Source organism: Balaenoptera ricei, chromosome 6 (genome assembly GCF_028023285.1).
Source record: "Balaenoptera ricei isolate mBalRic1 chromosome 6, mBalRic1.hap2, whole genome shotgun sequence".
In the NCBI taxonomy this organism is placed as follows: Eukaryota; Metazoa; Chordata; class Mammalia; order Artiodactyla; family Balaenopteridae; genus Balaenoptera; species Balaenoptera ricei.
Genome location: NC_082644.1, coordinates 122,273,000 through 122,285,765, shown reverse-complemented (window position 1 = coordinate 122,285,765; position 12,766 = coordinate 122,273,000). Strand labels below are relative to the sequence as shown.

General features: G+C 62.5%; 2 protein-coding genes across 5 annotated transcripts; one reads left to right on the top strand and one right to left on the bottom strand.

The window, feature by feature from the left end:
• Positions 1-396: 396 nt before the first annotated feature.
• On the bottom strand, positions 397-2,539 carry C8G (complement C8 gamma chain). Of its 2 annotated transcripts, XM_059926089.1 has the most exons (8): positions 2,131-2,534; positions 1,775-1,937; positions 1,556-1,692; positions 1,318-1,388; positions 1,138-1,245; positions 782-883; positions 656-694; positions 397-570 (listed from the first exon to the last, which is right to left on the bottom strand). In XM_059926089.1, the coding sequence occupies exons 1-8, from the start codon at positions 2,262-2,264 to the stop codon at positions 557-559; spliced, it is 768 nt and encodes a 255-aa protein (XP_059782072.1). In that variant the 5' UTR covers positions 2,265-2,534; the 3' UTR covers positions 397-556. The 2 variants fall into 2 exon arrangements, with proteins under 2 accessions (XP_059782072.1, XP_059782071.1); XM_059926088.1 differs by lacking the exons at positions 397-570; positions 656-694 and having other exon boundaries at positions 786-1,245; positions 2,131-2,539.
• Positions 2,540-2,555: 16 nt separating this feature from the next.
• Positions 2,556-6,917, top strand: FBXW5 (F-box and WD repeat domain containing 5). 3 transcript variants are annotated; one of them, XM_059926087.1, is made up of 9 exons: positions 2,556-2,716; positions 3,546-3,761; positions 3,944-4,101; positions 4,458-4,632; positions 4,829-4,977; positions 5,052-5,457; positions 5,656-5,803; positions 5,889-6,083; positions 6,155-6,917. In XM_059926087.1, the coding sequence occupies exons 2-9, from the start codon at positions 3,569-3,571 to the stop codon at positions 6,402-6,404; spliced, it is 1,674 nt and encodes a 557-aa protein (XP_059782070.1). In that variant the 5' UTR covers positions 2,556-2,716; positions 3,546-3,568; the 3' UTR covers positions 6,405-6,917. The 3 variants fall into 3 exon arrangements, with proteins under 3 accessions (XP_059782070.1, XP_059782068.1, XP_059782069.1); XM_059926085.1 differs by having other exon boundaries at positions 2,558-2,716; positions 5,871-6,083; XM_059926086.1 differs by lacking the exon at positions 2,556-2,716 and adding an exon at positions 2,731-3,046 and having other exon boundaries at positions 5,871-6,083.
• The last annotated feature ends 5,849 nt before the right edge of the window (positions 6,918-12,766 follow it).

Genomic DNA, 12,766 nt, shown 5'->3' with positions numbered 1-12,766 from the left:
GTGGTCAGCAGGCGACAAAAAGGACCTGAGGGGCGGGTTCCGCATCCCTCTAGGAAAGGCCAATGTGTCTGGACAAGGCGAGTTCAGGTCCTGGGCCCACCCGGGGCAGCCCAGCGAGGCCAGCAGGGCAGGCGTGCACAGAGTCAGGGAGCAGGAAAGACAAGGGTGACCACAGCGCGATGGCCAGAGGAGGGGACACTGGGGTCGGGGAGTCTGGGCACTCTAGGCCTTGAGAAGGAGCCACTCCCCACCCCCACCCCCCTGGGGAGGGCTCTTCACCAGGAGACAAGCCGATGCCCTCCTGGCCCACCCGGGAAGCAGCCCCATGTGTCCGTGAGATGACGGGTGGGCAGAGACCCCGGCCGGGTCCAGTGTGGAAAGGAAGAAGTCAGGGGCTGAGACTGACAGCGTTTAATGAAGGCAGCGCCCCGAGCTCCTGGGGGTGAGGCGCAGCTTCGGGGGCGGACGGGAGAGAGTCCCCACTCAGCAAGGGGGGCGGCGCTTGCCGCCACCTCCAGGGCCTTGGCTGCTTCTCGGTGCAGGGCTGCCGCCGGCCTCACCTCTTCACTTCTGCAGCACAGACGAGACTCAACCAGGAGGGAACCGCGGGCTGCCAGCCCCCTGCCACACTACCCTGCCGGCGCTGCCCGCTCACCGTCCAGGACGTGAAACTGGTCCGCGGCCTCGCAGAAACCTGGGGGCCGGGGCCGGGGTCAGGGGTGGCAGGGATGGGGCACGGGGGAGGGCGAGGTGGACCGCGGGGAGATGCAGGGACACTCACCATACTTGGGGAAGAACAGGATGTGGTCCTCGGTCAGGTTGGCACCCTGGACCCGCTGCTCAAACACACTCAGGAATGATTCGCTCACGGGGAGCGAGCGGGCTGCGTGCGGGACACACAGGGCTCCTGGGCGCCCGCTGGGTGGGTGCGGGCTGGGCGGGCAGGGCGCTCTGGGAGCTGGGCTGTGTGCCGGGGGCTGCGATCTGACCCCTGCCCACCCCCCACTGGTCTCCTCTCTGTCCCCACATCTGGGCCTAACGGCAAGGGCAGGGGAAAGGGAGGGGAGGGTCCATGTGCCCATCGGGCCCACCCAGACGGCCCTGCGGGTGTGCAGACCCGGTCCCGCGGGGACGTACCGTACAGCTTCACCGACAGCTGCCGCGCCCGCTCCAGGTACACGATGGCGAAGCCCCGGTAGTCCGTCTCCCCAACGACCACGTCCACCGCCCCTCGGGCGCCTCGGGCTGGGCAGAGCCAGGTGGGCGGTCAGCCTCAGCCCCAGCCCTGCACCCTTGTCCCAGTGGCCCACGCCTCACCTTGGAGCAGGAAGCGACCTGGGAGCCCCGTGTCACCGTAGAGCTGCCGCACCTGCCAGCAGATCCCATCCCTGGGGATTCGGGGTGGGAGGAGGCACAGCAGGCTTGGGGACCCCAAACTGGGTGGGGCCTCCCGGGACACTGGTCGCAGGGACGCAGGCTGCAGCAGGGGTAGGGCTGGGGGCTGGGGTGGGAGTCGGGGGGCTGGGTGGGGGCGGGGCTCCGTGCCGGGACTCACAGCTTTCGGAAGGTGCTGACAGCCATGGCTGCACCCTGAGGAGTCACATGCAGTGTGGTGGCCTCAGCCCGGTGGCCCTGCTCCTGCAGGGAGCGGCACGAGGAGGCCACGGCCACAAGGAACCAGGTCCCTGAAAACTGGGAACAGGCCACGTGAGGGCATGCGGGGACGGGGGCTGCCAAGCTGGGCGAGCCCCTGCTCCAGCTCCTCCAAGTCTACCTGCTGAGTGTCGAAGTTGGCCTTGGGCTGGATGGTGCTGATGGGGGACGGGGGCCGAGGGGGTCTCTGAGCCCTCTGACCCAAGGAGCCGACGGCCAGGAGCAGAGTCAAGAGGGATGCCGTCCTGGGGGTCAGCATGGCGACGGCAGCGACAGTGACAGGCCTGGGGGAGGCGCAGGGCAGGATGGTCAAGTCCCGGGTCGGAGTCCGCTGTCCAGTGCTGTCTGTGTCCATCCTCCCACCTCCCCGGCCCTGGGCCAAGCCAACGGACCGCCCCCCCCACCCCCATCCCCGGCCCCGGCCCCGGCCCCTGCCCCAGCCTCCTCACGAACTCAGCCTCACCCTGGACATCTGACCTCGACCCTGCACTTCTCGGCAGGGCCCTGTCGCCATGTCCTGTGTACAAAGTCCGAGTTGACCTCTGGCTTCTTGCCCACAAGCCCCCACGTGACTTCCAGTGTGGCTGGTGCTCATCCCTTTGCACATTCATCTCCCTTAAGCTGCCAACAGCTCCTTGAAGTACGAACTAGTCTTATCCCCACAGCGAAGAACACTTGCGCCCGACACTGGGAAGCGCCGGAGCCAAGTCTCGAACCGGAGATCTCGAGCCTCGCCCGCAGCCCCGCCCACGACCCACGGCGCTCGGCCGCCGCCCCTCCCGGCCGCCAGGGGCGCTGTTTCTGGCGAGACCGAGCAAACACAGGCGCACAAAGAAGTACCGCCCGGGCCGCGGGGACTGAGGCGCAGGCGCAGTAACAGCCAACGCGGGCTGCCGGGCTCGGCCCTCGACGGCCATCGATGCCTCGGGGCTCGTGGCGTTGGCCTGGCGGCCTCGGTCATAGAGACGCGGCGGCCGGAGCGGCGACGGAGGGCGGAAGCGGGTCAGCGGGCAGAGGCCTGACGCCGGGGCGGGGGCAGCGCAGCCGGGCGGAGGCGGCCGCGGTGAGTGCGCCCGGCCCGGGGAGCGTCGACACCAGCCATGTCCGAACCCCGGCCCGGACCCCAGCGCCCTGGCCCCGGGGAGCGTCGTCACCCCGCCCCGATCCCCGGCCCGGCCCCCCGGCCCCCGGCCCCAGCTCACCCGGCAGTGGCCGCACTGGCTCGTCGCCCACCTGGCAGGGCTCCCCTAGGCCAGAGGGCAGAGGCCAGGGCCGGCTGGTGTCCCTGGCGGCGTCTGGGGCGGGCGGGCTGGCCCTCGTCCCGCCGGCCCCAAGTCTCTCCTGAGAAGGATCTCTGTCCCATGTTGACAGCTCCGAAGCCTGGGGCAGCAAGGTCAGAGAGGCAGGGTGCACAGGCTTCACCGACCCTTCGTTTCTCGGCCTCCGAGCGGTCACCAGCCCTGCCAGCCAGATGACTCCCTGGGATCCTGTGAGGGGGGGGGGGGTCAGAGGGCCCCACCCAGAAGGCCTGTCCTGAGGAGGGGGCCTTTTGGGGTGAGGGTGGGTCTGGGGTCTCAGGGCCCGCCGCCAGCTCCACCTCAGGCTGGACCAGGCCGGGAAGCTGCCTGTTCCGGGGATCACTTGGCCTTTCCGGGGGGGGACCCTCAGGAGTGTGGGGTCCGAGGAGCATGGCTGTCCAGGAGGCTTGATGAAGCTCTTGGATCCTTGGCCAGGGGGGTTCTCCGCACATGCTTAGTCCAATGGAATTCCCAGCGGGGCAGTTGGTGGGCTGCCTCAGCTCAGCCCCAGGCCCCTGCGCCTCTCCTTGGGCCTGGGGGCTGGTGTCCTCCCTGGTCCAACTGGCGGCTAAGGGGACCATGCATGGGTTTCAGGGCCGCCTGGGCAGAATGTCACGATGGACGAGGGGGGCACACCCCTGCTCCCCGACAGCCTCGTCTACCAGATCTTCCTGAACTTGGGCCCGGCCGACGTGCTGGCCGCGGGGCTGGTGTGCCACCAATGGCAGGCCGTGTCCCGGGACGAGTTCCTGTGGAGGGAGCAGTTCTACCGCTACTACCAGGTGGCCCGCAACGTGCCCCGACACCCAGGTCAGCACCTGCACTCCGCCGTGAAGCCCACTGGTCCTCATGGTGGTCGAGGACAGCCAGGCTGTGCCTCAAAACGCAGGGCCTGGGAGGGAGGCCAAAGGGTGGGCAGGGCTGGCCCCTGGCTGTCAGGGCCCTGGCTCTGAGGCGTGGGGCCCCGGTGTGACACGCCCACACACACACAGCGGCCACATCCTGGTACGAGGAGTTTCGGCGGCTCTATGACACAGTGCCCTGCGTGGAGGTGCAGACTCTCAAGGAGCACACCGACCAGGTCCTGCACCTTAGCTTCTCCCACTCGGGCTACCAGTTTGCTTCCTGCTCCAAGGACTGCACCGTGAAGGTGAGAGCGTCTAACCCTGTAGGAAGAGAGGGCCAGGCCACGAGTGACAGCCGGCCCGTGTGCTGCGTCCGCATGGGGAGGCCCGGGACCTGGACCACTGGCCTGGATCACCTGGGCTGGGAGGCTGGGGCTGGGTGGCCCTACCTGCCTACAGAGAAGAGAGGGTCCTGCTCGCAGCTGCTCCAGAGCCGGCCCCAAGCCCCGCGTACTCACATCCCTCCGGCGGTCTGACAGCCAAAGACAAGGGGCCCCCACCGGATGGCGGTTTCCAAGCACCGGCTCAGCCGAGCCAACCAGGAGAGGGGCCCCGTGCAGGGCGGGATCACGAGGCACACCTGCTTGGCCCCCCCATGCAGATCTGGAACAACGACCTGACCATCTCGCTGCTGCACAGCGCAGACATGCGGCCCTACAATTGGAGCTACACCCAGTTCTCCCAGTTCAACCAGGATGATTCTCTGCTGCTGGCATCCGGGGTGTTCCTGGGGCCCCACAACTCCTCCTCGGGCGAGATCGCTGTCATCAGCCTAGGTGAGACTGGGCCGAGGCTGGGCGGCCCTCCCACCGGGGCCGTCCCACCCAGGCCCCTGCTCCATCTCTGCCCGGACAACCCCGCCCCTAATGCCCAGCCCCGCCCCCTGCCTGGACAACCCCACCCCATCCCTCCAGCTCCTCTTCCTCCCCCCACCCCCCACCCCCCCTCGCCCCATCCTGCTGCTCCCCCCAGACACCTTCGCTCTGCTGTCCCGCGTGCGCAACAAGCCCTACGACGTGTTCGGTTGCTGGCTCACGGACACCAGCCTGATCTCGGGAAACCTGCACCGCATTGGGGACATCACGTCGTGCTCTGTGCTCTGGCTCAACAACGCCTTTCAGGTGCGCGCGGGGGGGCCCTGCGGCCGGCGGCGGCCCCCAGCAGCCCATGCCCACCGCCGCGCTCCTGCCCCCAGGACGTGGAGTCGGAGAACGTGAACGTGGTGAAGCGGCTTTTCAAGATCCAGAACCTCAACGCGAGCACCATCCGCACCGTCATGGTGGCCGACTGCAGCCGCTTTGACAGCCCGGAGCTCCTGCTGGACGCCGGCGCCCCTGGCGCGGATCCCGGCTGTGTTTTCGACCTGAGCAGCGACAGCGAGGAGCCGGCGGTCGACCCGGGCCCGGCCCGCACCAAGGGCTTGCGGCGCCTCCTGGAGGGCCGGGCCCAGCCCCAGCCGTCAGAGTGCGCGCTGGAGACCAAGGCGGCCGAGCTGCTGGCCCAGGGCCACACCAAGCCCCCCGAGCGCGGCTCGGCCGCCGCCGGCAGCAAACTCCTCATCTTCACCACAGGCTGCTTCACCTACTCACCACACCAGATCGGTGAGGGGCCCGGGCGAGGCTTCCCAGGGCGGGGCGGGGCCAGTCTGTGCGCAGAGTCCCTTCCTCCGTTTGCCCTGGGGGTGAGCACTTGTGCAGCCCCCCGGGGCGCACATTCAGATCCGGGGGCACAGGGCCGGCGGCGCCACTGGCGTCTGGGCGCTCCCAGGCACCGAGGCGCTGCCCGCCCGGCCCCCACAGGCATCAAGCAGATCCTGCCGCACCAGATGACCACGGCGGGGCCCGTGCTGGGCGAGGGCCGGGGCTCCGACGCCTTCTTCGACGCACTTGACCACGTCATCGACGTGCACGGACACATCATCGGCATGGGCCTGTCCCCCGACAACAGGTGGGCCTCTGTTGGCAGCCTGGGTGGGGGCGTCCGCAGGCCCCTACTGAGCAGCGTGCCCACGCAGGTACCTGTACGTAAACAGCCGCGCCTGGCCCAGCGGCTCGGTGGTGGCCGACCCCATGCAGCCACCGCCGATCGCGGAGGAGATCGACCTGCTGGTGTTTGACCTCAAGACCATGCGGGAGGTGAAGCGGGCCCTGCGCGCCCACCGCGCCTACACGCCCAATGATGAGTGCTTCTTCATCTTCCTGGACGTCAGCAGGGACTTCGTGGCCAGGTCCGGGGGCGGAGCCGGGTGGGGAGGGGCCCCAGTGGGCGGGCGGGGGCTCATCCCAGGCGCTCTCGCAGTGGGGCGGAGGATCGGCACGGCTACATCTGGGACCGCCACTACAACATCTGCCTGGCCAAGCTGCGGCACCAGGACGTGGTCAACTCAGTGGTCTTCAGCCCCCAGGAGCAGGAGCTCCTGCTGACGGCCAGCGACGACGCCACCATCAAAGCCTGGCGCTCGCCACGCACGGTGCGTGTCTGCCAAGCCCCGCGTCCGCGCCCGCGCCTTCGCCCCTTCTTCTCCTGGTTCGCCAGCCAGAGGCGCTGAGGGGCGCTGGGACCCACCGAGGAGGCTACAGAGGCCCATGGCCCTTTTCCGGGGGTTGAGCTGCTGCCCAGAGCGCGCGGGGGCAGAGAAGCTTGCTGCAGAAATGCCTTAGGACGGGGGCCACGGGGGGGGGGGGGCCGGCCCCCACCACGCTCGTGCACGCACACCGCCTCCCACAGCTGTGACACTCAGCCCTGGGCAGCCGGGGCCGTCTCTGGCTGGCTTGGGCTGCACAGGACACTGGGCCCCCGCTCTTCACCCACCCCCTTCCCCTGGGCCTGGGCTCTGGGACAGTCTGCACAACACCTTCTCCTCGGCCAGCCCTGTGGGGCCCTGGTGGTGTTTGCTGGGCCCAGCCTTGCCCAGGGAGCCCAGGCTCCCTCCTCTGGGAACTTCCCAGCGTCAGGGTCGAGATGTGGGTCAGGCTGCTGCAGGCCAGGCTGACATGGGCCCAGGGCACCTGCATGTCACTGGTCACCTGTTCAGGGTCTGAATAAACAGTTGGCAACAGCACAGTGCCGACCAGTCTGTGCGGGGAGGGGCGTGGCATCCAGTGTGTGCAGGGAGGGGCATGGCATCTATACGGGCCCTCGTTGTGCCTGCTGGACGGGGCGGGTGCCCCAGGCCACACGCTGGAGCTGCCCTGAAGTGGGCAGCGGGACGCGAGTCTGCGTCCCCAGCCGCCGCCCCTGCTGCCTCTGTGGACAAGTCCCTGAGCGCAGAGACTCCAGAGCACGTCCGGCACGTGTGCGCTCCCCGCCAGCAGGGGGCACAGAGGGACACACGGCTTGGCAAGTGCTGCCAGGCACCAGGGATGGCAGGCGGGGCGGGTGGCGGGGCAGGCGGCGGGGGGGCCAGTTTCAGGGCTTTGAGTCCTCAAGGGGGTGCCCTGGCTGGGGCAGGGGCAGGGGCAGACCTCTGGGGCCTGGCACGTGACAGTGTGGACACAGAGCAGAGGTGGCAGCAGAGGGGTGGGGTGGCCCCAGCTGTACCCTCAGGCCTGGCCCAGGCCCATCCTGGGGGCTTACCTGGCCCACTTGTTCATCTCGGGACACCCCAGGGTGGAAATGCAGCTCGGCTGCACGTGGAGTGATGGTGCTGAACTGCCATCGGCTCCACGCTCGGCACGCGCCAACGTGACGGTCGAGAAGACAGACGTGGACGGGCCTTGGGGGACAGCATGTTCCTCCAGGCCAGAGGCAGCGGTGAGCAGAGGCTGCCCCAGTCGCCTGCGGGGTCGGAGCCAAGCTGGCCGCAGGCAGACGGGCTGGGCAGGGCCGGGTACAGACACGAGATCGGGGAAGCTGACCCAGGAGGAGTTCGGACTGGAGGGCAAAGTCCCCGGAGGAGCCAGCCAGTAGCACAGCTGCGCCCCGAGGACAGAGCCCCGGCCCCACTGCTGCAGCGGGGAAGCTTGGGCCCCTGGGTCTGTCTCCGAACCACTGGGCGGGTGAGAACAGGGAAAGGAGCCCGACAGCAGCGGAGCCCGAGCAGTCTGCCCGGAACCCGCCTGGAACCGCAGCCAGGAGCCCAGGCTCGGCCTCAGACAGGAGCCAGGAAACCCCACGGACACCACTGCTCTGGGGTAGCTGCAAGGTGATGCGGTTTCTGGAAAAGACTGGGGATATGTTTAATTTAAAGCCATCAAGGAAACCTACAAAATCTATAAAACAAAAGCAGCGGAATCGGAGCCAAGAACATGCAGAAATCAAAAAATTAGAAGGGAGCCAACAGAGAAGAGATAGGATGATTGGAACTAAATGCTTAACCCACGGAAAGAAGGCTGGACCAGGCCCAGCTGGTGTGAGAACTGGGAAGCGGATGACAAAAAGCAGAGAAACAAACGTGCCAGAGGAACGGGGAGGCCCGGGAGGCGGAGGGAGAGCGCGTGGAGACGGGGGTTGGAAGAGGAGCCCCATCCCCAGAGCACGCGAGCTGAGGTCTGACGGAGGGCAGCAAGCACGCCTGAGCCTCCGAGCTCCGTGGGAGGTGGGTGCAGGTGGGGAGCTGGCTCGAGGCCCTGCTCCTCCGGAGGTGTGGCCAGAAACCTGAGCAGAGGCACGGGGCAGCCGAGGGCTCTGAAAAGGGCGCCATGGCAGGCGGGGCAGGGGCGGCGGCAGCACTGGGGCCCCCAGTACCGGCACCTCTCACCAGTGCCCACCCTCAGTTCCTGGGCCTGCACGCGGCACAGCCGCCAGCCTGCCATGGGGTCGGGAAAGGGGACTCGGGAAGCTGAGTGAGTGCGGAGAGGCCGGGTGATCGCCGGGGGCTGTGTGGCCCCAGGTGTGGCCCCAGGCACGGCCAGACTAAGGAGGGGCACGACAGGGCAGGGTTAACAGGAGTGCCAGGTTTCAGGCTGGAGGCCAGACGGGGAGCCAGCAGCCAGACCAGAGGGAGCAGCTTGAGAAACAGCCCGTGAAGTGGTTGTGACGCCCAGGACCACCCTTGAGCTGCCGGTCTGCTCCTAAGGATCAGACCCAAGGCTTGGTGAGCTTGCAGAGCAGCAGGCAGGACCGGCCGAAAGAGCGTGGCTTTGGGGGCTGGGCTGACGGGGGATCCAGCCCACGGGTGGCAGTGGGAACGTGAGCCTGAGCCTAACCAGACCCAGACCTGATGAAGTCAACGTCCAGAATCTAACCTACAGTTACCCAGCACACGAAGAGCTGGGAAACGTTCAACTCAAGGGAAGCCAAGGATGTTGAAGTTACCTGACAGAGACAGAGTGGCTATTATAAAATGCCTGAGTGAGCAGTCAAACACATTCTGCAGTGGATATTAAGATATAAACATCTCAGCAAAGAAACAAAAAAGGGAAATAACCAAAAATTTAAAACTCCAGACAGACTTAATAGCAGGGTGGAGAAGTCAGAGAAAAGAGTCAGTGAACTTGACTGAAGACAGGACAACAGAGATTGTCCAACCTGAACAGAGAGAAAAAAGATCAGGTAAAGGAAAATCAGAGCCTCAAGGACCTGTGGGACGGCAAGCAAAGGTCTAAGCGCAAAAGGAGAGGAGGAAGCGATTTGAAGAAATGATGGCTGAAAACGTCCCCAAATTTGGGTATAAACCTACAGATACAAACCTACAGATTCAAGAGGTTGAGCAAAAGGACAAACTCAAGGACATCCACACCCAGGCACATCTAAATCAGTGCTGAAAACTGAAGACAAGAGAAACCTGAAAGCAGTGAGAAGATGCACCTCGGCCCCAGGGGAGCAGCCTGTGGTGACTACAGATTCCTCATTAGAAACCACGGAGGCCACAGGAAGTAGCACTTTTTTTTTTTTTTTTTTTTTGGGTGCGCTGAGGGACCTTAGTTCCCTGACCAGGGATTGAACCCGGGCCCCGGCAGTGAAAGCGTGGCGTCCTACCCACTAGGCCACCAGGGAACTCCCAGAAGTAGCACATTTTTTAAGTGCTGGGGGAAAGGAAAGAGTCAGTCGGGAGTTCTATATCCAGTGAAAATGATCTGCTCTAACAGAAATGCCGATGGGAGCTCTTCCGGCAGGAAGGAGGTGGTGTCAGGAAACCTGGGCGGTCAGCAGGGAGGGGCAGCAACAGAAACGGTAAACACTTTCCTCGAGTTCTTCAAACACGTTCGGCCGCTGAAAGGAAGTTTGTTATGATGTCGTCTGGTGACGTGTCCAGCACACGCAGAGGTAACGGGGGAACCACAAAGGGGCCTCCAGGGTGGTAAGGTTTCTACATCCCAATTAAAGAGCAAACTCCTGATTCCAAGTAGATTGGAACAACCACTAAAACCATAAAGAGAGTCAGCATCACAACAGATAAACTCAAATTGAATACTGGGACTTCCCTGGCGGTCCAGTGGTTAGGACTCCGCACTCCCAACGCAGGGGGCCCGGGTTCGATCCCTGGTTGGGGAACTAAGATCCTGCATGCTGCATGGCACGGTCAAAAAACAAACCAAGCAAACAAAAAACCCAGAGAGAACCAACAGAAAACAAACACAAAATGGTCAACTTATATCTAGCATATCCATAATTACATTATTGTCAACGTGAAACTTAAAAACAAAAATACCTACAACCCAACTATGCCATCTCTAAGAAACTCACTCAAATATAATATAGGTTAGTTAAAAGTAAAAGGATGGAAAAATGTATACCACAAAAATGCCAATGAAAAGAAACAGGATGTTTAATATCAGACAAAGTAAAGCACATTTCAGAAAAAGTCTGTTACCAAGAAAAAAGAGGGACATTACACACTGATACAAGAGTAAATTCACCAAGAAGATATAACAATCCTACGTGTGTGCACCTAACAACAGAGCCTCAGAATACACAAAGCAAGAAGTGACAGAATGAGAGGAGAAACAGATGCATCTGAAGTTACAGTTGGAGACTAGGTACTTCTCTCTCAGTAAAGGTCAAACTAGTCACAGAGGCGGCAACATGCAGGAGAACTGAGCCCCTCTCCTGGGTTAGCTTCCTGGGTGGCTGTAACAAAGTACCACAAACTGGGAAGTTTAAAACAACAGAAATTTATTGTCTCAAAGTTCTGGAGGATGAAAGTCCAAGGTCAAGGTGCTGGCAGGGCCACTCTCTCTGGGGGAAGCCCTTCCTGGCCTCTTCCTAGGTTCTGGCGTTTGCCAGACATCAGGTGCTCCTGACCTGTAGACGCATCACTGCGATCTTCTGTCTTCACGTGGCATCCTTCTCCCTGGGCCTGTTCACGTCCTCTTCCCTCTGTGCACGTCTATGTCCACATTTCCCCTTTTCAGAAGGACACCGGTCATATTGGATTGAGCCCACCCTAATGACCTCATTTTAACTTATCTCTGTAAAGACCGTATTTCCAAATAAGGTCACAGTCTGAGTTACTGAGGGTTAGTACTTCATTATCTTTGGGGGAGTCACAATTCAATCCATGACAACTATCAGCTAACTGAATCTAATCGATACGTACGGAATACTCCCCTCACCGGCAGCAGAAGACATGTTCTTTTCTCTTTTTATTTAATTAATTAATTTATTTATTATTTTTGGCTGTGTTGGGTCTTTGTTGCTGCGTGTGGGCTTTCTCTAGTTGCTGCGAGTGGGGGCTACTCTTCGTTGCAGTGCGTGGGCTGCTCATTGCGGTGACTTCTCTTGTTGAGGAGCACAGGCTCCAGGCACGTGGGCTTCATTAGTTGCGGCACGCGGGTTCAGTAGTTGTGGCTCACGGGCTTAGTTGCTCCGCAGCATGTGGGATCTTCCCGGACCAGGGCTCGAACCTGTGTCCCCTGCATTGGCAGGCGGATTCTTAACCACCACGCCACCAGGGAAGCCCTGACATGTTCTTTTCAAGTGCACATGAAACAGCCACCAACGTGGACCACAGCCTGCATCACAAAACGAGCCTGAGACACAGGAAGACAAGGGGGCACAAGTCAGCTGTGAGCAGACAGCACACAATGATGCTGTCCCTCTACTTGAAGCTTTTTTTTTTTTTTTTGGCCTCGCTGCATGGCATGTGGGATCTTAGTTCCCCAACCAGGGATCGAACTCGTCGTGCCCCCTTCAGTGGAAGCGCAGAGTCTTAACCATTGGACCACCAGGGAAGTCCCTACTCGATGTTTCTAAATGATTATTTTGTGCGTTGAAAAAATAAGATGGAACTAAAATTCTAGATAACATGGAAGGCAAGGGAGTAGAAGGTCAAATAAAGGTGTAAATTAAAACTCACATCCCGGTGGGAATGCCAGATGGTGCAGCCACTTCGGAAGGTAACGTGACAGCTCCTCCCATAGTTGAACACACGCCCCACAGCTTCCCTCGGAGGCATCTTCCAGGAGAGAGGGAAACACACGTCCACGCTGACTTGTACACATGCTCACAGCAGCCAAAGGCGGGCCCACGCACGAGTCCACCACTGCGTGTCTGAAACACACGTCCACGCTGAGACTCGTACACACGCTCACAGCAGCCAAAGGCGGGCCCACCCACGAGTCCACCACTGCGTGTCTGAAACACACGTCCACGCTGAGACTCGTACACACGCTCACAGCAGCCAAAGGCGGGCCCACCCACGAGTCCACCACTGCGTGTCCGAAACACACGTCCACGCTGAGACTCGTACACGTGCTCACAGCAGCCAAAGGCGGGCCCACCCACGAGTCCACCACTGTGTGTCCGTCCACCACACCGGGAGGCTCACTCAGCTTGAGGCTGCAGAACCTTGAAAACCTTATGCTCCAAGAAGCAGGCGTCAAAGGCCAGGTTGCGCGACTCTGCTTATACGAATGTCCAGCACAGGCAAATTGGGGGAGACTGGTGAGTCAGTGGTTGCCAGGGGCAGGGGGCGGGTGACGGGAACGTCCTAAACCAGGTTACAAGGCAGCGGCCCGCCCCTGGGTT